The sequence below is a fragment of the Oenanthe melanoleuca genome, chromosome Z (genome assembly GCF_029582105.1).
Source record: "Oenanthe melanoleuca isolate GR-GAL-2019-014 chromosome Z, OMel1.0, whole genome shotgun sequence".
Classification (NCBI taxonomy): domain Eukaryota; kingdom Metazoa; phylum Chordata; class Aves; order Passeriformes; family Muscicapidae; genus Oenanthe; species Oenanthe melanoleuca.
The window spans coordinates 528,907-552,070 of record NC_079362.1 but is presented as its reverse complement, the minus strand read 5'-3'; the positions used below and the strand labels follow the sequence as shown (position 1 = coordinate 552,070).

The 23,164-nt window shown below is 41.6% G+C and overlaps 1 protein-coding gene across 1 annotated transcript; it reads right to left on the bottom strand.

Annotated features, from left to right (window-relative positions):
- Positions 1 to 558: 558 nt before the first annotated feature.
- On the bottom strand, positions 559 to 22,827 carry LOC130264902 (uncharacterized). Its single transcript, XM_056513523.1, has 7 exons — positions 22,657 to 22,827; positions 21,703 to 21,740; positions 18,056 to 18,190; positions 16,675 to 16,791; positions 5,953 to 6,088; positions 5,229 to 5,279; positions 559 to 686 (listed from the first exon to the last, which is right to left on the bottom strand). Exons 1-7 carry the CDS (start codon positions 22,733 to 22,735, stop codon positions 559 to 561), a joined length of 684 nt encoding a protein of 227 aa, XP_056369498.1. The 5' UTR covers positions 22,736 to 22,827.
- Between the last annotated feature and the right edge of the window lie 337 nt (positions 22,828 to 23,164).

Sequence of the window (23,164 nt, the reverse complement as noted above, 5' to 3'; positions counted from 1 at the left end):
ATTATACATATTAATCTTTATAGGACAAAGGATATTAGCACAAGTATCCTGCCTTAGGAAGTGCTGGAAATCAATAGCACTTTATTTGAAGTGGGAACAATATTTACAGGCATCTTTTACTCTTCTTCTTCATAATGGCTAAAATGTAGTTTATTAATCCAGTAAGAAAACTAGTTGACAGCCAAACAGACAGAAATTTTCATGCCTCTGTTAGGTTTCCCCACCCAGTTTCTCTTCCAGAACAAGTCTCAGAATATTTCTGATAGTACTTACTTTACTGCTGCATTATCTTTGTACTGAACTACTGTTGTTATTTGCCATAGATGCTGTGCAGCATGAAGGGAGATGCTGGTGAGGAAACCATATCCAAGTAACTGTTTAAAAAAGAATCTTACCATCAGGAGCAGGATCAGGAGTTGTACAGATTCCTTGTGGTACACATGGAAGGCGAAAGTATTCTGTTCAGAGAAAGTTAATTTTAAAAGGAAAATGAAGAGAAATGAAGTATTTATGGCTGGAAGGAAAGGCTGTGTTGGTTCCAGACACAGTATAGGTTCTTTAGGGTGACACACCAGAGATTCTGCCAGTTCCAGGCACAGAGTAGGTTCTGGAGAGTGTCCCACCAGCAGTGGGTATGTCAATTCCTAATAAAGTGTAGAATGGGTGTCTAGGCTGTTCCCAGCATGCTGGAATAACAAAAAAGAATTAACAAATCAAGACAGAATAGACATTTGCTGTTAAATCCCTCTCACAAAGACACATATGTGAAGTATTTATAACTGTTTTCTTCTTCTCTTAAATGCTTATTTGAAACAGAGGGCATCTGATTACAGATAATAATCTTTATTGGACAAAGGAGATTACAACAAGTATCCTGACCTCGGAAATGGTGGAAAACAAAAGCATTATATTTGAAGTGTTACACATACTTAGAGAAATCTTTTACACCCCATCATTATAACTTCTAGGATGGGTTTATTCAGTCCAGAAAACAAACTTACTCTACATTCTCCCTGACAAAAATTTTCATGCCTGTGTTAGCTTTTACAACCTCATTTCCTTTCCAGATAAATGTCTCAGAACATTTTTGTTAGCACTGAATCACTGATCTTAGATCATTAGGATTTTATGTACTTGGCTAAAAATATTGAAAAGTTAGAAGTTAAAAGGAAAACCAAGCTTGAGGTAGTTATCTGAAGCTTAAATAATCAATTGTCTGTCATTTATGTTTCCTCAGCTGTGCTTATAATGGGAAAAGATGAGACAAGTAAGTGGAACCGAAGAAACATAGACAATGCAACCAGAAACCCAGACTTTGTAAAACTGGACTATTCCCAGAAATCACTGATATTGTCATTGATAGCGAAGGTCGAGAGTTCCTCCTTTTAAGACCCCTCCCAACAAAACACTACCCCAGACTTAATTTAAAAAGTCAATCACTCATGTTTAATAGCTATTCCACTAATTACCATAGGAAGCAGGGGATGGGAGGGGCTGTTGTTATCAATATGTATTTGTTTGAACCCTTTGTCACTAAATAAACTCTGCGATCACCAGTGATTTTGCAGTGCATATTAGAGGATTACGTCACGCTGCTGCCCAGCATTGCATAAACATACACTTTCTAACTTTGAACTGTTAGAGAGTCTTCTCTCCATCACAGTTGAGCATCGCAATGAGACCAATATTCCTATTTTGGTAAATCAGCTTGAATTTTATTACTCCATTGCCTTTACACTCAATTATTGTTGTTTTATGCCTAGAGAAGCTGTGCAGCATGAAGGGAGATGCTGGCTCAGAACACACATCTAAGTGACTAAAACAGCTTGAAAAGCAGACTTACCATCAGGAGCAGGATCAAGAGGAGTACTGGCTCTTCGGTGTACAAAACGAATCGGAAAAGGTTCTGCCAGAGAAAGACAATTTACTTCAGAGAATGTCAATATTAAAACCAAAGAAATGCACACAACTGAAACAGTTATGGCTGGAAGGAAAGGCTGTGTTGGTTCCAGACACAGTAAAGGTTCTGTAGGGTGACATACCAGAGGTTGTGTCAGTTCCATGCAAGTTGTAGGTTCTGTAGGGCGTCCTACCAGAGGGTATGTCACTTCTTGACAAAGCGTCGGATCTCTGTCTGGGTTCACCCAAGGATGCTGGAATTTAAAATATAAATAAATAAAGAACTACAAAATCAAGACAGCATTTGCATTTGCTGTTAAATATCTCTTACAAAGGTGCATATGAGAAGTATTTGTAACTGTTCACTGCTTGTCGTAAGTGCAAATTTTAAACACGTAGCACCCAAAATTCGATATTAATCTTTAAAGGACAAAGGACATTAGAACAAGTATATTGTTTTTAGGAAGTGCTGAATAAAATAATAGCACTTTATTTGAAGGGGACCAATATTATACAGACATCTTTTACTCTTCATCATTATAATTGCTAGAGTGGGTTCTATTAATCCACTAAACAAGCTAATTTTCTAGTCTGCCTGACTAAAATTTTCATGCCTCTGTTAGCTCTCACCACCCAATTTCTCTTCCAGAACAAGTCTCAGAACATTTCTGACAGTACTTACTTTACTGCTGCATTATCTTTGTACTGAACTACTGTTGTTATTTGCCATAGATGCTGTGCAGCGTGAAGGGAGATGCTGGTGAGGAAACCATATCCAAGTGACTGTAACTGTTTAAAAAGGAATCTTACCATGAGGATCAGGACCACGGGGTTTACAGATTCCTTGGGGTACACATGGAAGGCGAAAGTATTCTGTTCAGAGAAAGTAAATTTTAAAAGGAAAATGAAGAGAAATGAAATATTTATGGCTGGAAGGAAAGGCTGTGCTAGTTCCAGACACAGTATAGGTTCTTTAGAGCGACACACCAGAGATTCTGCCAGTTCCAGGCACAGAGTAGGTTCTGGAGGGTGTCCCACCAGCGGGTTTGTCAATTCCTAACAAATTGTAGGCTGCCTGTCTAGGCTGTCCACAGCATGCTGGAATAACAAAAAAGTATTAAAACAAATCAAGACAGAATCTACATTTGCTGTTAAATCCCTCTCACAGAGACACCTATATGAAGTATTTATAACTGTTTTCTTCTTCTCTTAAATGCTTATTTGAAACAGAGGGCATTACAGATAATAATCTTTATTGGACAAAGGAGATTACAACAAATACCCTGACATTGGAAATGGTGGAAAACAAAAGTATTCTATATGAAGTGTTACACATACTTAGAGAAATCTTTTACACCCCATCATTATAACTTCTAGGGTGGGTTTATTTAATCCAGTATGCAAAATTATTCTACAGTCTCCCTGGCAAGAAGTTTTCTTGCCAGTGTTAGTTTCACCTCCCCATTTCTTTTCTGAAAAGTGTCTCAGAACATTTCTTTTTGCACGAGTTTTATTAATCCATTATCTTTACACTTAACTAGTGTTGTTTTTTTTGTCTAGAGAATCTGTGCAGCATGAAGGGAGATGCTGGCTCTGAAGCCACATCTCAGTGACTAAAACTGCTTGAAAAGCAGACTTACCATCAGGAGCAGGATCAAGAGGAGTACTGGCTTCTCGAGATACAAAGCCAAGTGGAAAAGATTCTACGACGAAAAGAAATATTTACTTTAGAGAATGTAAATATTAAAGCCAAGGAGATGGACAGAACTGAAATAGTTATGGTTGGGAGGAAAGACTGTCTTGGTTCCAGACACAGTAAAGGTTCTGTAGGGTGACATACCAGAGCTTGTGTCGGTTCCCTGCACGTTGTAGGTTCCGTAGCATGTCCCACCAGAGGGTATGTCACTTCCTGACAAAGTGTCAGATCTCTGTCTAGGCTCCCCCCAGCATACTGGAATCAAAAAGAAACAATGAAAGTCATATCAAGATTGAATCTGGTTTTGCTGTAAATACCTTCCACAAAGGCACATACGTGAAGTTCTTACATCCGTTCGCTTCTTGTCTTAACTGCTTATTTGAAACACAGGGCACCTGATTATACATATTAATCTTTATAGGACAAAGGATATTAGCACAAGTATCCTGCCTTAGGAAGTGCTGGAAATCAATAGCACTTTATTTGAAGTGGGAACAATATTTACAGGCATCTTTTACTCTTCTTCTTCATAATGGCTAAAATGTAGTTTATTAATCCAGTAGGAAAACTAGTTGACAGCCAAACAGACAGAAGTTTTCATGCCTCTGTTAGCTTTCACCACCCAATTTCTCTTCCAGAACAAGTCTCAAAACATTTCTGATAGTACTTACTTTATTGCAGCATTATCTTTGCACTTAACTACTTTTGTTATTTGCCATAGATGCTGTGCAGCATGAAGGGAGATGCTGGTGAGGAAACCATATCCAAGTGACTGTAACTGTTTAAAAAGGAATCTTACCGTGAGGATCAGGACCACGAGGTTTATGGATTCCTTGGGGTACACATGGAAAGCAAAAGTATTCTGTTCAGAGAAAGTAAATTTTAAAAGGAAAATGAAGAGAAATGAAATATTTATGGCTGGAAGGAAAGGCTGTGTTGGTTCCAGACACAGTATAGGTTCTTTAGGGTGACACACCAGAGATTCTGCCAGTTCCAGGCACAGAGTAGGTTCTGGGGGGTGTCCCACCAGCAGGTATGTCAGTTTCTAACAAAGTGTAGAATGGGTGTCTAGGTTGTTCCCAGCATGCTGGAATAACAAGAAAAAAATTAAAACAAGTCAAAGAAGAATCTACATTTGCTGTTAAATCCCTCTCACAAAGACACATATGTGAAGCACTTATAACTGTTTGCTTCTACTCTTAAGTGCTTATTTGAAACAGAGGGCATCTGATTACAGATAATAATCTTTATTGGACAAAGGAGATTACAACAAATACCCTGACATCGGAAATGGTGGAAAACAAAAGTATTTTATTTGAAGTTCTACAAATACTTCGATAAATCTTTTACACCCTATCATTATAATAGCTAGGTTGGGTTCATTCAATCCAGTAAACAAACTTACTCTGCATTCTCCCTGACAAAAATTTTCATACCTATGTTAGCTTTCACCACTCCCTTTCTTTTCTGAAAAATATCTCAGAACATTTCTCTTTGCACGAGTTTTATTAATCCATTATCTTTATGCTTAACTATTGTTGTTATTTGTCCACAGATGCTGGATAGCATGAAGGGAGATGCTGGCTAGGAACCTAAATCCAAGTGACTCCAATTGCATGAAAAACAGACTTACCATCTGGAGGAGCAGCAGGAGGCGTAACAGCTGCTTCAGGTTGAAAGTGAACTGGCAAAGATGTTTTTTGGAGGGAGTAAATTTTATAAAACAAGGAAATGCCCAGAGCTGCAATGGTTGTGATTTCAAAGAAAGGCTATTATAAATTGTTATTTCCTTCTAAGTGAAACAATGGAAAAAGCTTTTGTTAATAAAAAATGAAGAGAAAGAGAGAAAGAAAGACAGAGAGAAAGAAAGAAAGAAAGAAAGAAAGAAAGAAAGAAAGAAAGAAAGAAAGAAAGAAAGAAAGAAAGAAAGAATGTATAAGGCAAGAATCAAACAAACAAAGAGAAAACAGTAACACAAAAAAGGTAAGAGTGAAAATTAAAATAGTATTATAAAAAAATAAAAAACCTAACACTGAACCATCCACCACAATCACTCCACAAAACCAAAAATTCCAAGTAACCAAGCAATGAAATCCAAACTAAAACCAAAAATCCCAAATTAAATGTGGACCAACATAAAAAAACCAAAACCAATAGCGATTATAAGACCTGTGTTTGTTTTCAGCATCCCCTTTCTCTTCTGAAACATCTCAGAACGTTTCTGTTTGCACTAGTTAAGACTTAGTTTAGAACTTAAGTATTGTTGCATTTTCCTACAGAATCTGTCCAGCATGAAGGGTAATGCTGGCAAGGAACCCACATCCAAGTGACTCCAATTGCATGAAAAGCACACTCACCATCAGGAGCAGCAGCAGGAGGTGTAACAGCTGCTTCAGCTTCAAAGTGAGCTGGCAAAGATTCTTTTCCTGTTGGTAATGCTTCACCTCTGACAGCTGCTGGTGAGTTGAGATCCCTAAAACTTATAGGGATGTGCTTTTATTAGAAGTAAAAGGAATCATTAGTGCCAGGCACGTTACAATTAAATTCCAAAAAGCACACATTCAAATTTGTTACAAAGGACAGATTTTTTTTAAGCAGAGAAATCAAATACAGTATGTAAGCCTGGCAGAATTTCAGTTCCAGGACTTAAACATCGATTTTATTTTTTATTTTTATTTTTTTAGTTGGATTTTTTTATTTCTTTAAAATTTGGATTTTATATTTCTTCTAACATCTTGAATATTAATATCATTAAGAAAAGGGAATGACTCCACACCCTAATTAGACAATGCTTTAATGAGATGTTTTCAATGCAGTAGAAGATTGAGCGCCTGATACAATTTTTAATTTTATTTCAATACAAGACTAAGTGCAGGTTCAATTTCTGTTCACAAAAAATTACCACACAGTTTCAGGATAATGTTCACACTTCCACAACTTCCAGGTCAATTTTACTAATCCTTCCACTTCACAGCAAAAATATTAACTTGGCAGTAACAGAAGAAACATTGTAAAACTATAGACCTCTGAAAACAAGTTATCTGATTGCACTATAACTGGAAAAATATATCTGTTTCCATGTATGTATGCAGAAGAATGTCCCCATTTTGTTATCTTGATTAGATTGATGATAAAGATAGCAGGACAAGAGAGCACAAATGATTTGGCAGTACTGGTAATTTTATATCTACCCTGTAATATGTGTTATAAAATATTTCATGTTTGTGTGAAATTTATGTGGAATAAAACAAGTTTGTATGAAAAAAAAATAAAAATCTTTAGAATAAACACAGCAGTTGGGGAAAAGGATTTCCTGACAGGACTGCAAAACTACAGCTGGTGACAAAGAAGAGATCTAATTAGCAAGTTAATAGATGTGGCTCCAGCAGAGATGGGCCCTTTCTGAGGTAGTCCAGGAATCACCCAAGGCATGAACACATGATAAGAATCCATGCGGGAAGAAGAACCGTAAGTATGGCATGGTTGAGTGAGGTGTGTCCAGGGCATGTGTGAGACGTGATCTTATCACGGAGCGAGTGTGGACCCCAAGGTCGCAGCTCCACCGTCCCGGAGGGAAGTAGTCGGTCAGGGGGAGAGCGAACGTAATGTGGTAAAACTCTTTCTCCTGTGTCAAGCCTGAAACCCGGGGAGTTTTGAGGGTCGATCACGGGGAGGGTCAAAAGGGAAGGTACATTCTGCTTGGGAACTGGTAAACCTTTTAACCCAGGACCTGGTAAGTCCAAAAAAGGGGAGAAAAAGAGCTCACTGCCTTTCGAAAAACTCACAGATCGGTTCGCTGTGAGGCTAGTAGACTGGTAATTTTGAACAAAATCAGGCACAAATGCGGTATCATTCAGACTCAAAGATCCTTCTTGAGATTCCAGAGTGAATCACGGCAAGAAGATATAAAAAAGTAGCTTGTTGTATTTTTTAAAAAATGAGACAGAGGAAAAGTAAAACTCAGGGAAAAACCCCGGAGAAGCCTGTAAAGGCACAAAGAGGGCAGTTCACCTGAAATCCCAAGGGACAGCCCATTGGGGTGGATGCTAGAACATTGGGAGGAGTGTCCTGACAGGAGAATGAAGTCTAAGGAGAAAATGATTCACTGTTGCATAGAAGTATGGAGAGATAAGGAAATACAAAAACATTTAGTCTGGCCCATCTTTGGTATATTTAAAAGATGGGTTTGCCAAGCCTTACTTAGTCATGTGAATAGTAGGTATCCACAAGATAAAGAGGAAAGAAACTATATCAAACTATGGAAATACGCTAGTACAGGGTTATGCCCAATCAAAACTTGCAAGAATGCAGCAACCCAGGGCGAAGCATGGAAACCATTGGACAACCTCCTGCCCCCCGATCCTCAATCCCATATGTCAACCCATGCAAGCTCAGGTTCCTTTGCCTGTATCTGCAGGTCTCCCACATCAATCCAACACAAGCCCAGGCACCCCCGTTGCTTATGCAGCCTCCAGAAGCCCTGCTCTTACAAGTACAGGCTTCAGCCATACCCCAATCCCTACCCCCTCCACAGCCAGCAGGACAAAAAGAAAAACCCGTCCCACTGGGGAAACAGTTCTCCCCCAGCTAATAGGACATGGCACAAAACAAGGAGGGTGAGCAATGACGATAGTGAGGATAAGGAGAGAAGCACAGTCTCCTCCCTTTAAGAGAAGTACCAACCACCCCTGGATTCATAAACATACCAATTAACACTGTGGATGTAAGAGCTTTTAAAAAGAAATGGGCAGCCTGATGGATGATCTGTTAGGGGTAGAATGTTGCATCTAAGGTGTTGCTTGGGGTGAAATCGGCAGGAAAGGCCTTTGCAGGGTTATATAAAAATGTTTATTTCAGCCACTGCTCAGCATTGTCCAGCGTTCAGAGAACAAAGGCTCCAAGGCTCAGAGGGTCCAGGCTAAAGTACATGGGATAGGCAAGGCAGGGAAAAGCAGCAGGGACCAATTATCAGGTGACACGGGGGTACTACAAGGGAAGGTTTAAAACAAAGAACCAACAGAAAATTAGGGTGGGAGTGACTAAAAGCCTGGAAGAGGGCACGGGGTTAACCAGGAAACAGAACAGGGGCTGCATTCTTTGGCTAGGAATTGCCTTTGGTCTCCATAGTAGCAGAGAGATTAGATGAGTTCCTAGGAACTAGCATATATACATACGATGGTATCAGTGCTATACTAAGGTCACTGTTCAACATCGAGGAATGAGAATTGATAAGGCAGCTGTGATACGGGATTGGGAGCATGGAAACCCCAAGGGAGTGCAAGGTGACCAGAGAAGGCCCAGCCAGAGACCATCGTGGAACGCACAGACGGAAAAATGGCAGGCAGTAAATGATAAAGCTGAAGGCAGGACCCCAAAACCAAGAATTGGTATTCTTAGTGGATTCAGGAGTTGAGCGAAGTACTGTTCAGCAGTTGACCCCAGGATGTACTAGAGGCAAAAATACTATGGTGGTTATTGGGGCAAAAGGGGAACCCTTCAAGGTTCCTGTTATTAAAGATGTTAAAGATATTAAAGAAATAGAGTCAGAAACTAGGTTTTGTTTAGGGAATATACTATTAGTTGAAGAAGCAGATTCTAACTTGCTAGGGAGAGACTTGATGGTAGCTTTGGAAATATTACGAATAACACTGCAAAAAATCCAGCTCAATTTCTGTTTGGGGAAGCCTCAGAGGGACTTACTCATGAGTGTGCTGAGGTGGTGCAATTGCAGACAAAAATAACGGCGGACTTGGAGGAAGAGGAATTAGAGGGATGAGAAAAATGGTTTGTGGATGGGTCAGCGAGAGTTATAAAGGGAAAAAGAAAGTCAGGATATGCAATTGTGGGTGGCAAGATGGGAGAAGTGGTAGAATCAGGACCCCTAAGTGCGAGTCGGTCAGCTCAGGCTTGTGAACTGTATGCAGTGTTGTGAGCTTTAAGGAGATTGAAAGGAAAAAGGGAACAATCTTTACAGATTCAAAATATGCATTTGGGGTAGTCCATACCTTCGGGAAAATTTGAGAAGAGAGTAGGCTGATTAATACTCGAGGACGAGGACTAGTTGATGGGGAAATAATAAAACAAATTTTAGAGGCTGTCAGGGAGCCAGAGGCGATTTCAATCGTACAAGTGAAAGGACACCAAGCAGGAATACAGTTTTGGACTTGAGGAAATAATTTGACAGACAAAGAAGCTAAGAATGCAGCTTTATTAAGGTTAAGTACCCCAGAAGTTGGGGAGGGTGAGACCCAGGGATATCCCTCATGTCCTTCCCAAAAGGAAATTGAAGGATATGAAAAGATGGCAGGGGGGGAGGAAAGATTGGAAGAAGGTAAATGGAAATAACCAGACGGGAGGGAATTAATATCTAAAGATTATACCAGAAAGACTTTAAGCAGACTACACCAGCAAACTCACTGGGGGGCCCAGGCCCTGGCAGAACAATTTCTGAATTTTTTCGGGTGTAAAGGGATTTATGAATTGGCCAAACAGGAGGTGCAAGGATGCCTGGTCTGCCAAAAGGTCAATCAATAGGGCCAGAATACAACAGTCTTATAGCATACTGTCCATTTGAAAGGATCCAGGTGGATTTTACTCAACAGCCCAAAGTTGGAAGATAGAAATTTTTTGTTTGTACTGGTCAATAAATTAACCCATTGGGTAGAGGCTTTTCCAAGCTCTAGGGCTACAGCCCAGATAGTGTAAAAATTTCTTCTAGAAGAGATTATCCCTTGATATGGAATAATCAATTATATAGATTCGGATCAAGGAACACATTTCACCTCAAAGATCATGAAACAATTAGCAGAAGCCTTAGGAATTCGGTGTGAATACCATATCCAATGGCATCCCCAAAGCTCAGGACAGGTTGAGAGAATGAACTAGACATTAAAAGCCCAATTATCAAAGCCAATGATAGAAACTAAGAAGTCCTGGCCAAAATGCCTCCCTTTAGCTTTACTAAACATCAGAACCGTGCCTCATGAGACAGCACTATCACCTTTTGAGATGTTATACAGAATGCCATATGATCATGGGATGCCAGTAGGACATTCTAGGATAGAAGATGGACAAATACAACCCTGTGTGATAGCAATAAATAAAAACCTATAAGAATTGCGAAAGCAGGGAATTGTAACACAGAATACTCCTTTGGGGTTCGCCATACATAAAATACAACCGGGAGATAGAGTTCTTATAAAGACCTGGAGAGAGGGCCCCCTCTCTCCTCACTGGGAAGGTCCTTTTCTTGTCCTTTTAACCACAGACACAGCAGTTGGAACAGCGGAAAAAGGCTGGACACACGCTTCTCGGGTGAAAAGGATCAAACCAAGGGAAGAGACATCCGAGTGGAAAGTTACCTCCCCCCCGGAGACTTTAAGATAAAGTTGCGCCGATCAAGTAAATGGCAGAAAGGGATCAAACAAGGTGAATAGTACCTGGTTGTGAGTGCTATCCATTTATCCATTTAAAATGTGAATATTGTCACGAGGTTTGGGTCACGCATTGTAGAAGGAAATACAGACCTAGGGGTCTGTGCACAAGGTGTTTAGAGGACAAGCAGCTTCTGACTCACCACTAAATTAGATATAACTGAATTAGATTCTCTGGAGTGGTATCTCTTGCACAAAAATGGGATTAGGGGAAAACTAGCTTCAAAGGCTCAAATTTTAACAGTCCGGTGCTGAAGGTTGAATAAATGTGTCTGCTGAGCAGACACAGTCAAATTATCAAGGTGGAGCACCTTGAAAAGCCAGGATGCAGCTCGGTCGGGCATGGATCCCTGGATGAATATTCTTGCTGCCGAGAAGATGGCTTACCTCACCGCTGGTGGCAACCCAGTGGGCACAGGCAAGGGCAGAGGTGCACATCTGTGGGGAATCCTAATGAGCCTGAGCCTAGTCGTGTGCCAAACAATTAGTCTGCACCCAAAGATCACCAAGCTCTGTGAGGCAGAGCCCTGGCCATGAGTGTGGGAAATGCTTGCAAATCATCCTAGAGGAACAAGGAAAAACCAACACTCCAGCATACCCAGCCCCAGCAGACTGCACCAATGGTAAGGAAAATGAGTATTGTATCTTAAATGGCACTCAACATGCAATGCATAAATTGGACTGAAAAACTGTGTTATAACCTGAAAGTGAGATCTAAGAATGGGCAGTCAGAAACACTCATGCATAAAATAAATAAGAGAGATACAAAACAGGTACCAGTTCCTATGTGTAACCAATGTAATCACATGGTGTGGGTAGCGGGAAAAATGAAATCAGTATTTGTAGCCTACTTTCAAGTCAACCAACTATGTTATGATTACACTCAGTTAAGAATGTGTGTTGTGGGAGGAAAAACTTACTGGGTGGGAAGAAATCTGAAATATGAAACTAGATTAGCCTCCAACAATGAACCTGTTATTCTTCACCTCCTTGAGGAAAATGATGACAGGATTTGCATACAATTCGATAAAACTTTCTCTTTTTCAAGGAACAGAGAGCGCATGGATCCAGAAAGTAAAATGAAACAAGTAGCCCAAGAATTAAAAAGACAGGAATCAGAAACGAGTAAAAGGAGAGTAGAACAGGAAAGGTTAAAAACACTGAGTGAACATGATCAGCTAGAAAAGCAGCACAATGTTTGGGGATTTCCTGCTTCAGACAGGAATTTATTTATAGATCTGATATAGGAAATTGCAGGATTTAGGATTGTCTAATTGTTGGATTTGGGGATGATTTAAGTCAGCTGAAAAATGGCCCTGGAAAGGTGAGAGTTTAACTCCAGAGCAACTCCTAAAATGGGACAAAACCCAAATTTCAAGAAAAATCCAAAGACCTGAGGGATGAGTCTTAGATAAGAGGGTAATTGGAACAATTTGTATTCATCGAAGGGGAAAAAAAATATACAGAGATAGTGGGATACACCCCATGTATATCCATCCTAGTGGTAAATTCAAATAACAAAAGCAAGGTCTGGCAACCAGAACCTCCTGCTGGATATTGGAGTTTTGAAAAGAAAACAAACTGGGAATGGAGTGATAAAATTGGACTTTGTTGGAACAAAGGCTTAATCCATACCAATCTTTGGGAGAGCTGAGTGGTTATTGGGCTGAACCAGAAAACACAGAAACAAAATGGAAGGCCCCTAATGGAATATACTAGGTGTGTGGAAAGAAGGCTTACAGCGAGTTACCTCGAAAATGGAAAGGGTCATGCACTTTAGGGATGATTCTTTACGTTTTCTTTACGTTACCTAGATCTGAAAGTGGTTTATTGGAAGCACCTCCATACGAAACTTTAAACAGAAGAGAGAAGAGGGAAATAAAAAAGAAACTCCCTATTGTAGGTGGCAGCCAACTTGGGGGGGAGAAGAGTGGCCTGCAGAAAGGATAATAGAATATCATGGCCCTGCAACATAGGCCCAGGATGGAAGCTGGGGATATAGGACTCCAATTTACCTATTGAATAGATTAGTAAGGCTACAGGCTACAGGTAGTAGAAATTCTATCAAACCACACTTCAGATGCCCTTGAGCTGTTGGCCAAACAACATTCCCAAATGCAGGCTTTTGTGTATCAAAACAGGATAGCATTAGATTACTTGTTAGCTAAAGAAGGGAGAGTCTGTGGAAAGTTCAATGAATCTGAATGCTGTATAGAAATTGCTGATTATGGTGAAACTATCAGGGGCCTTGCTGCAGAAATTAAGAAGGTAGCGCATGTCCCAGTCCAAAAATGGAACTCCATCCTCCAGGTGTCTTGGTGGGATCAGTTATTTGAAGGGGCTTAGTGGAAAAAGATAATGTTCTTTGTATTGTGTTCAGTGGCCAGAGTCATATTTCTACCCTGTTTGATACCATGCTTTATTAGATTAATACATTCGGTAGTACAGGGCATGCAAATAGCAGCTGTGCCTATGGACCCAGAACGTGATCTGGAATGTTAAATAATGAGGTATCCAAAATAATGAAATTAGGAGGAGGAGAAGTAAACACCAACACAGCAGAAACCCTGGCTCAATTTGAGAAACAAATAGAAGAACATAAGTTTGTTTATAGAATTTATCAGGACAACTCACAAGAAGAATGGGACAGTAGTGGAAAATCTGAAGAAGACTAAGCAGGGAGGGGGGGAGGCTTTTTTTTTTCCTCTCCCAGAAGAACACCAAAGAAATAGATTTAGTTTGTTAAAAGGAATCAAAAAAATGTAGAAAAAGTGCACAAATTAATGTGTTTATATAGAAGGGGAGGGATTGTAAGATATGTTATAAAATAAAACGTGTTTGTGTGAAATTTATGTGGAATAAAACATGCTTGTATGAAAAAATAAAAATAAAAATTTTTAGAACACATGCAGCAGTTGGGGGAAAGGATTTCCAGACAGGACTGTAAAACTACAGCTGGTGACAAAAAAAAAGAGATCTAAATTATCAAGTTAATAGATGTGGCTCCAGCAGAGATGGGCCCTTTCTGAGGCAGTCCAGGAAACACTCAAGCCATGAACACTTGATAAGTATCACCAGCCAAGATAACCAGAGTCAGGAACATACATCTCAATACTGGATTCCCTAAACCAACATCAGCATTCATCAACATTCATCGCCTTCCAGAAATGGTTTTTGTTCAGCCCAGCACAGAGAAAGAAAACTACATGAATATGCAAAGCAAGGAAAAGAAAGAAGAACCTCTGTCCCAGGCAGGGAAAAACTGTATAAAACCAACCTGGCCAAAATGCCATTCCTGAACAGAGGGGATTGGAAGCGATAGAGTTCGGATCAGTGTGTTCGCCCAGCGCCCACCCCGGGCTCGAAGCTGCCCTATTTTGATTGTGGCTGTCTAAGACCGTATTTTGGTTGCGAAATAAAAATCTTTTCTTTTGATTATTCTCAATTTGGCTTGATCATTTTATTACCTATAACATACTCAAGTAGTCTCAACTAACTGTTGAAATTATTGGTCGTCTTTACAGTAGTTAACCACATTTTATTTGTTATTTTATTTGCAATTTTTCCCTTCAGATAGTATGAAATTGGTGTTTTGAATGTAAATCCTTGGTATAGACAAAAATCAGCTTAGTACCACAAACAGGGATTTACAAGGACTTTTTGCACTTTTCCTTTCCTTGGTTTCACACTGCTGCTTTTCAGAGTAGATATTAACACAGCTGAAATCAATCAGGTTATTTCATTGTGGTGTCTAGGAAACAGCAGTGGCAAATTAACCCATATCACATCTTTTCTCATCAGAAAGAATCTCCAAAATCTCTTGGTGCTGTGGTTCTAGTCCTAAAAAAGGATTCTTGCAGATTTTAAGGCCTTTAATTGAAATGTGCCCGTCACAGACTAAGGCAGCCCTGGAGGATGTGCCTGCAAACAGCTCCACTGCTTTAAATGACAGTGTCCCTAAAGTGATTCCCAGCTGATTACCTCACTCCAGGTTGCATGATTGCCCTTAATATAGTTTGGCATAGAGTAAAATTAAAATCCATTAGGTGATCTCTGGCTACAGAATGCCAATTTTATAGTAAAACCTCAATAATGTGCTTGGAAAGGAATCAAATAGGAACTAGAGATGAAGGCAGGGGAGAGAGAAAAGGAAAAGGGGGAGAGATGGGGAAAGGGAAAAAGTGGAAAAGGGAAGGGGAAAAGAAGTTCACAGTGCCACAGACTGTGAGCCATTGGTGCTGTTTCTGTATGTCCTCAGTTGCCAAGTGTACCTGAAGCTGCCAGGTGAACAAGAACTTTACAATTCTGCCCCACCAGGGTCTTCCCAGCACGCACTGGACTATGTTAGTTATACCACAAGCACTTTGTGCAAATATGAAATGCAACATTCTGTGTTTCTCACTCTCTTCCAGAAAGAAAGAGGGAACAGATTGCAGGTGCTTCTGCAAGCATTACAAGGTCATAAAGAATGGGAGTTGAGATGGGACAAAAAAAAACCAAACCAAAAGCAGCACCTACCGAATTAGAAAAGCAAGATTTAAAAGCTGCTGGTTGCCACAGTGCCTCCTGTGAAAAGATAACACCTGTGGGACCTTTTGTGCAGCTTTAAAATGGATCATCACTGGACAGAAAAGTTCATCTGTGCTAATTAAGATTAATGGGAATCTCAAGGCATGAGTCTTTCCATATTTTGTGTGACAACACAGTAATGCACATAATTTATATCTTTATCATATTGAAATGCATGTATGCATGCAAGAGGAAAACTGTGAGAAATTTCCAGATTAGAATCTGCCTTTTTTGAATGTTTGATTTTGTGACCCTGATTCTGCAATTATATACTGCATTAGAACAGAAAATCTACAATAAATTGGGAGGATTTACTACAGAAATGTACACACTGCATGCAATACTTACCTTGTCTAAGTTCCTTACACTTTACTTGATTACCTGCTCTGTCTCTAATTCAGACAGAGAGGCACAATGAAATATGCACTCACTCTGCCTTTTGTTCTCTCGTTGGGAAAAAATGTCTGTCTTAGCACCAATTTGTCTTTTTTCCATTCACTCTTTTGTCGTAACAAAATGAGTATTTTGAAAGGTGCAAGCCTTTAAACCTACATAAGCAAAATAGCTTCTATATTTAAAGATTCTAAATAGAAGTTTCTTTTAATGAAGAATGCTCAAAAACCCACAGTTAATTCTAGAACTGAGTGTTGAAAAAAATCTGATACTGATCAAGAAGGAGCATGAAAATCTTGTCTTTTTTGTTTGGTTGGTTTTGTTTGTGGGGCTCTTATTGGTTTTGGTTCTGTTTGTTCTTTTTTTTTAAATTAGTGTTATACATATTATTGGGAAGAAAATTATGACAGAGGGATATTAATTTTCAGGAATATATACTTTTCTCCACGTTAGTATTCCCATCTGTTACTTAACTCTGTAACTGCAAAATTAAAAGTTGCTATCATCTCTGAAATACCATGTGCAAGAATACACATGGAAATTGTCTTTCAGCTGTTGACTGTAATAGTTTTGAAGTTTTTGCTCTCCACAAGCTCAGAGCAGTCTATCTGCCTGTTGTACCTCAGATAAAAAAACAAAAAATTAAAAAAAACCAACTAAACAGGATTGGTTTTAGACTCTGACCTGGAATGTTGCAGCCTCTGGCCTGCCCCTCATTGCTTCCTCTGAAAGGATCTCCAGCTGCAGGCTGGGGAGCAGCGTGGCTGCTGCAGCCCCTGATGCCACAGCCTGGTGTCTGACCTAAAGGCAAAAAACAAACTCAGCATTAATAGTAATTCTCTTTCAGACACCCCAGTTGGGGTGAACTGGGTTTCTTTGAGCCCATTGAGTGGACTTGCATTGATTGCTGGACCTAGCATCCATGAATAAAGCATGACTGAATTTTCATTGCAAATAAATCTCTAATGCACAGTGCTAGGAGAGAATGCTACCAAAAAAAAAACAAAAACCAAAAACACAACAACAACCTTGCCCTGGTCTGAAAAGAGAAAGGCCAAGGATATGGCATATATGCACTGTAAAAACACAGCACTTGCTGCATGGCATCCACTTCCAAAGTTTGAAAGAAGCCAGTGTGAAGATGGTGGTGGCACAAAGGAAATTTTCTATCAGCAAAGTTTGCTGCAGGTGAAACACACAGTTTAGGTTCTGTCACTTTCCATGAACATCAAAGGAAAGCGACTTTGAAAAGGTACCTGAAAATTACATTAACAACAGTTTTGGTGAATGCAGAAACTAAAATAGTTTCCCGTGTTGCTAGGAATTAAAGATGTAGGAAGGGAAACTGACAAGGTATGAAACACTTCATTTGCTCTATGCTGCTCTAGATTAACAACAGTTATGGAACTATCTGCTACTAGAGCTTTAGTTGAAAACAGTCCATTCTCCTAAATAGTTAATATATACAGCTTTGTTGGACCTTCAAATAGTCCTATACTAGGACACAATTTACAAATCCGAGAGAAAACTTAAGATGACTATTGAATTTAAAATATGCTTTAAAAAATAGCATTAGAGTTTCTGATCACAGATTATGACTTCCTGCCCTTTCTTTTCCTTTTTATGGTGTTCCCGAGGTTAAAGTAGCAGACACAAAGCCAAATGTTCTATGGCCACCAAGTGTGTGACCTCGCATTACTCAGTAGAGGGTTAAGTCCATAATTGCCAATTTCTTGTGTTCCGTTAGTCTTTGCTTGGCATCCAGAAGAAGTGCTCAGTTCTACATTTAGAACAAGCTGTTTGTGTATTACAAACTTGCATTTTATTTCACTGTGGTTTTTTAAGATAGAAAAATTTGAGGGGGAAAGTTCAGCACTAAGGAAAGGAAGTTGCCCAGAAAAACCTTCTCCCCTGATGCTGGGGGTTATATTTCTTTTCTTTCGGTCCTTCTTGCCTATAGAATTCTTCCCATAAATTGCTAAGAAACAACTACTGAGCTCCCAAGAGCTCTGTTTTATGCCCCTGTTCCTGCCCCTCACTCTGTCACCCTGTGAGCCAGGCTTACCTGGCCATTCTCCTGCTGCTCCTCCTCTCGCTGCCTCAGCTGCTCCTCCTGCTCCCGGGCTGGGAACAGCTCTCCCTGAGTCTGACATGCCACATCTGCTAAAGCAATCTGTTTATGGTCTCTCTCCAGAAGGGCCTGCACAGAAAGCAAGAGAAGATGGGCTTCACCTTCCCAGACAGCATTTGTGGGCCAAGTCTCTAAGAGTGATGGGCTCACACGTTCCCAAAGCACTGTGCTGCTGCTCTCCTGGGTCATTCTCTGCCCATGGGGAGGCACAGATTCCAAAGTGACACTGGCAGTACAATCAGGGTCCATCTGGGACTGAAGCTCCAACAGCCTCTCAGGCAGCTGTGACAGGGAAGGGGTGGCATTTCTCAAGGCTCTGCTGAGGGCCTCCCTCCACTTCTCTGTGTCCCCTTTGTCTTTTCATTGTGACTGACCCCCTGCCCTGTCCCACAGCTCCATCCTGGCTCTGCAGGTGGCTTCCAGTGTGGGCTCACTTCCTGTGAGAGACACTTCTGGAATTCATGTTCTCTTCAGGCCTACACCACCATTCCTGCCTTTCTGAAATCTACACTCTTGTTAGAAATCCTGCTCATTCAGGAGATAAGGATGCATGTAAAGATCCTCTGATGGAGGTCAGAGAGCCTCTACAGCCACCTCAGTATAATGGAGGAAGACCAAGGTGTTTATTCTTCCTCCGTTGTCAACTGAGAATTCAGACCAGCAGTAACAGAGATCCTCATAAGGCCCCATCAGCAAATGAACTTACACACCCCTAGGGACACCAGGGAAGAAAATCATGTGCCATGTAATGCATGTATGACCAGAGTCACCAAACATCACCTAAAGCATGGAATTGTTCCACATCACTAGGACTGGGAGAAATTTAAAGAATAACCTGGGGAGTTCAAGTCAGAAGAGGGTGGAGGAAGAAATTAACTCTGAGGGGAGAAAACAACCATTTCTGGAGGGGAATATCTCTGCCTGCTTGGGATAAATTGATAGAACATGTCTCTTCTCCTGAAGGGATGCCTTTAGGTGAGCTTTGCACCTCCACCTGCCTCTGACCAGAGCCAAGAAGAATCAATTTATAAATGTTACATAATTAGATAGACAGACAGACAGACAGACAGATAGATAGACAGATAGGTCTCACTTAAGCAATTTCTGTTACAATGCTTTCTGTTATGACACACATCAACACTCAGCAGCCAGTGCCCCAGTCAGCAGCAATCCTGAACTTGCTCACCTGTTCCCTCAATAAACCACACTCTTGGGGAATCTGGAGCACGTACGTCCTTATGGAAAGAGATCAGACCCAGAGCACAGAACTGGGAACTGCACTCTTTGTGCATCTGTGCTCAGGCAAGCTCTTCTCTTGGTCACACTCACATTGACAGTGCTAAAGTGTAACCAGAAATGAAGCCCAGCCCTTCCCAGCTCCTCTGATCTCTGAGGACCAGCTGCAATTCAAGGGTGTTGATTTCCTGCTCAATTCCCAAATACAATCCTGATTGCATTATTTGACAATTGCTGATCCCTGAGGCTGACAAAAGGTAAGGGTGCTGTTAAAATGGAAGTGATGTGCAAGGTCCTGCTGGCAGGCCTGGCATCAGAACAGCTCCTTCTGCACCAACATCCCTGCCCCAAACTGCGTCTTGTCGTGCAGGAAAATGTTGAGCAAAAGCACGTTTGCTTGCCAGAGGAAGAAAATAAACAAGTCTTCTCCTCCTAGCAGCCCAACAACACAACACACCAAATGATCAGTCACCTACTCCAGTGCCTAAAGCATCTGGATGCAGTGAGGGGATGCTTGGCACAGGAACAGCCCTTGTGGGGAGCACTGTCAGGCAGGCATTTCTGGAAGTGTGCCTGGAATGTCCCTCATGAGCCTCCCTTTCCCCAGGCTAAAGCTCCCTCAGCACCTCCTCCTTGGGCTTGTGTTCCCACCCTCCCCAGCTCCCTTGCCCTTCTCTGGACACGCTCCAGCCCCTCAGTGTCTTTCTGCTCCAGAGGGGCCAGAACTGGACACAGCACTCGAGCAGCGGCCGCAGCGGTGCCAGCACAGGGCACAGCTCACTGCCCTGCTCCTGCTGCCCCACTATTGCTGACACAGGCCAGGATGCCCTTGGCCTTCTTGGCCCCCTGGGCACACGCTGCCTCATGTTCAGCTGCTGTTGGTTGGCACCCCTGGCTCCTTTTGTCCCAGGAATCTCCCCAAACACAAAGTTGCACATTTGATTTAAAATACAGCATCTGGAATTTCAATGTGTCTTTGCTGTTCTCAGCAACACAAGACAGCACTCCAAGTCTTTCAGTTTTTCCCCCTCTCCAGGGGGAATGTAATTTCCAAATAGTATTTTCAAATGGAATTATCCAGGAAGACCACACAATACAAAGCACCAACAGACACATGTAACCTCTGGGTTTTGCCTCAGAAGTAGATCCAGAACTGTGCAGTTTTTGTCTTTTGCCATGTGGGACATGAATAGGCCCACATGGATTCATGCACAACACAATCATCTCTTTGCAGCTTATCAAAACACAGGCGGACTCAGACTGCACTCTGCTGCTGATCACTCTTTCATGAAAAGGTAAAAAAACAACCTGGCAATAAAAGCACCAAATCTCTGTCTTCAAGCTGCAACCCCACAATGTGTCTCTGAAATACGACCAGGCAAGCACGCCCAAAAAGCTCGTGGGGACAAACCACTCCAAAGAGCCCGTGTGATCAGATTAACCTTTTTTGTGTCTGTAGCTCCTTGGCCGGTCTGTGGAGTGGGACAGTTCTCTCCAGACCACAGTGTCCCCTACGTATCCAACAAGGTTGAGCTCAATGCCTCTGACATGCTCCCTCCTCTGGGGCTGGGGAGCCTTCACGCTTCAGGCTGGCCCCTATCAGAATCTCAGCAAGCTGGGGCCAAATCATGATCCAAGCTCATTTTCCAGATCTCACTGGCACGGGGAATCGCTTGGTCCTGGCAGGACTCAGCACTCAGCATCCTCAGCCACCAGTAGCAAGTGCTGGCTGCTCAGGAACTTGCAGCTCTGTCTTGCACTAAAGACAGCACCAGCCAGAACTGGCACTTCCTGGCTTGGCATATTCAGGCTGTGCTGTGACCACAGCAAGAGGCTTGTGGTCATTTTGTTAGTCTTTGGTCTCATCTTTGGCCTCTTCTCCAGGAGCAGTGCAAGCCAGAGGAGAGTCTGCTGTTGGTTCAGAGTTGTGTGGACCGAGAGAAGCACGAGGGACAGGCCATTACCTATCATTTATAACCTTATTTTTAGGCAGCTCTACAACCTGCTCTACTAAGGTGAAATCATAAACTGCAATAGCAATGGGATTCTAAGACACTCCAACAAAATTAAAATGGGCTGATTCAACATAACTGCATATGGCTATGAGTTCAGTATTCCACCCTGGCTACTATCAGCAAGCAACATTCTCTCTGAAAACTGAGCTTTGAAATGGAAAATTAGGAAATAGCCAGGGATGCCTTTGCTATTGCTGCTGCAAGCATGGAAATGGATTTTCTTTTAGCCTGCCCAGCTGGCCATCCACACTCTACTGCTACAGGCCAAGCTCACTGCTTCCTCCTCCTTTCTTCAACACCAGGAACATCAAATGTTCCTTTCTCACTCACCTCAGATTTGGCACCTCTGAGTACACGGCTCAGGTGACCTGTAGTGGGCAAAGAAAATCAACAGATTCTTTGAGACAATTGCCTGGGCTGATGAATCCCACAGAACAAGTCAACCAAACAGAGAGCATTTTCTCTTTCACACCAGGCGCCAGGAGACACAGCTCTTTCACACTGGCAGCAAGAGAACAGGATGATGTTTTTGGCTGTGACTATGCTTGGCCTGTTTTGCCAGCAAATTAATACAAACTTGATCACTATAATGCAAATAGGTCTTTAACGCTCATTTCTTCTTTTCTGCCCTACACATAAAGCAGCTTTTTTTATCCTTACATTCAGGTACTGTTTTTTTCAACTAGTTGCATGAACTAATTCTCATTAACTTGCTGAAAAGAGTTGCCCAGAAAAGCTTCTCCAACATTCCTCTGAGCTGTGGAAGTTCAATTGGCAGTGAAACTGCACAGCAGCACCTCCAGGGTTCAGGAGCAAACACTCACTGCATTGCAGTTTGCACTTCATTGTAAAGGGAATCACTATTTTAGCACTTAGTAAAAGGTCAAATTAGACAGTCAAATCCTTTCATGACAAAATTTAGAAAAGAAGCCTTCTCTGAATTCTTGTAAGAACTGCAGAAATTTTAGAAGGCCTTCTGAGAAGGTCTCCCAGTCTGCATTTTCAGTTGTCTTGCTTGGTCCAGCAAACTGAGGAAATGTCAGACTCTGCTGCCACAGACTCTCCCGTGGAGGGAATGCAACCCCTGCAGCTTCCCTCGCAAATGCTGCCCACAGCCCCCTGGCTACAGACACCCCATTTTGGTGGAACCTGTTGACAGGAGCTTTACCAAACCAGTGGCATCCTAATGCTCTTTCTGTTTCCAAATCAAGCCAGTCACTAAGAAAGAGCAGGAAGACAAACAAAAGCCAGGTTAGGTTACACCCAAGGAAAATCTCTACTTACATGCCAAGTTAGTCAGATAATATCCGGAATAATTAATACCATAGACAGTGAAAACTGCAGCAACGATATTCTCAATCATTGTTGCATTGTTTTGCAAGTTTGGAATGCAAAAGAAAACAAGGCTCTTGTTTTCGCGCAGTTGCCCACTGACAAACCGTGGGATGCTCCTGCACTGAGAATGCCCAAGAGCTGCTCTGGCACTGAGGCCCTTTGTGCACCAAGGCAGCTTCTGATGTCAGCACAGCAACGTGGCAACCCTGCCCTGACATCACAAAGCAAACGTTCTGCATTGGTCCCTGAATTTATGCAAAGCAGCCCAGCCTTCCCTACAGCAAACACAAAATAGCATGGGAAGATTTCCTGTCCCAAAGCAGCGCAAATTCCCTGGGTGGGCCAAACCCTGTCATTCAAGGGATCCAAGAGTAATTTCAAGAGTGCCCCAAGCACCTACAGCCTGTACCTGAACTGAGCATTCAGATGGGACCAAAGCAAAAGAAACCAGAACAAG

What these genes read in the sequence shown, in the direction of transcription:
- LOC130264902 (XM_056513523.1), bottom strand. Translation starts at nt 22,735, where the DNA reads ATGATTGAGAATATCGTTGCTGCAGTTTTCACTGTCTATGGTATTAAT. An exon ending in TCCTGCTGCTGCTCCTGATG is followed by an intron (nt 5,280 to 5,952) that starts GTGAGTGTGCTT and finishes CATCTTTGCCAG; the next exon opens with TTCACTTTCAACCTGAAGCA. An exon ending in TCCTGCTGCTCCTCCAGATG is followed by an intron (nt 687 to 5,228) that starts GTAAGTCTGTTT and finishes TTGTTATTCCAG; the next exon opens with CATGCTGGGAACAGCCTAGA.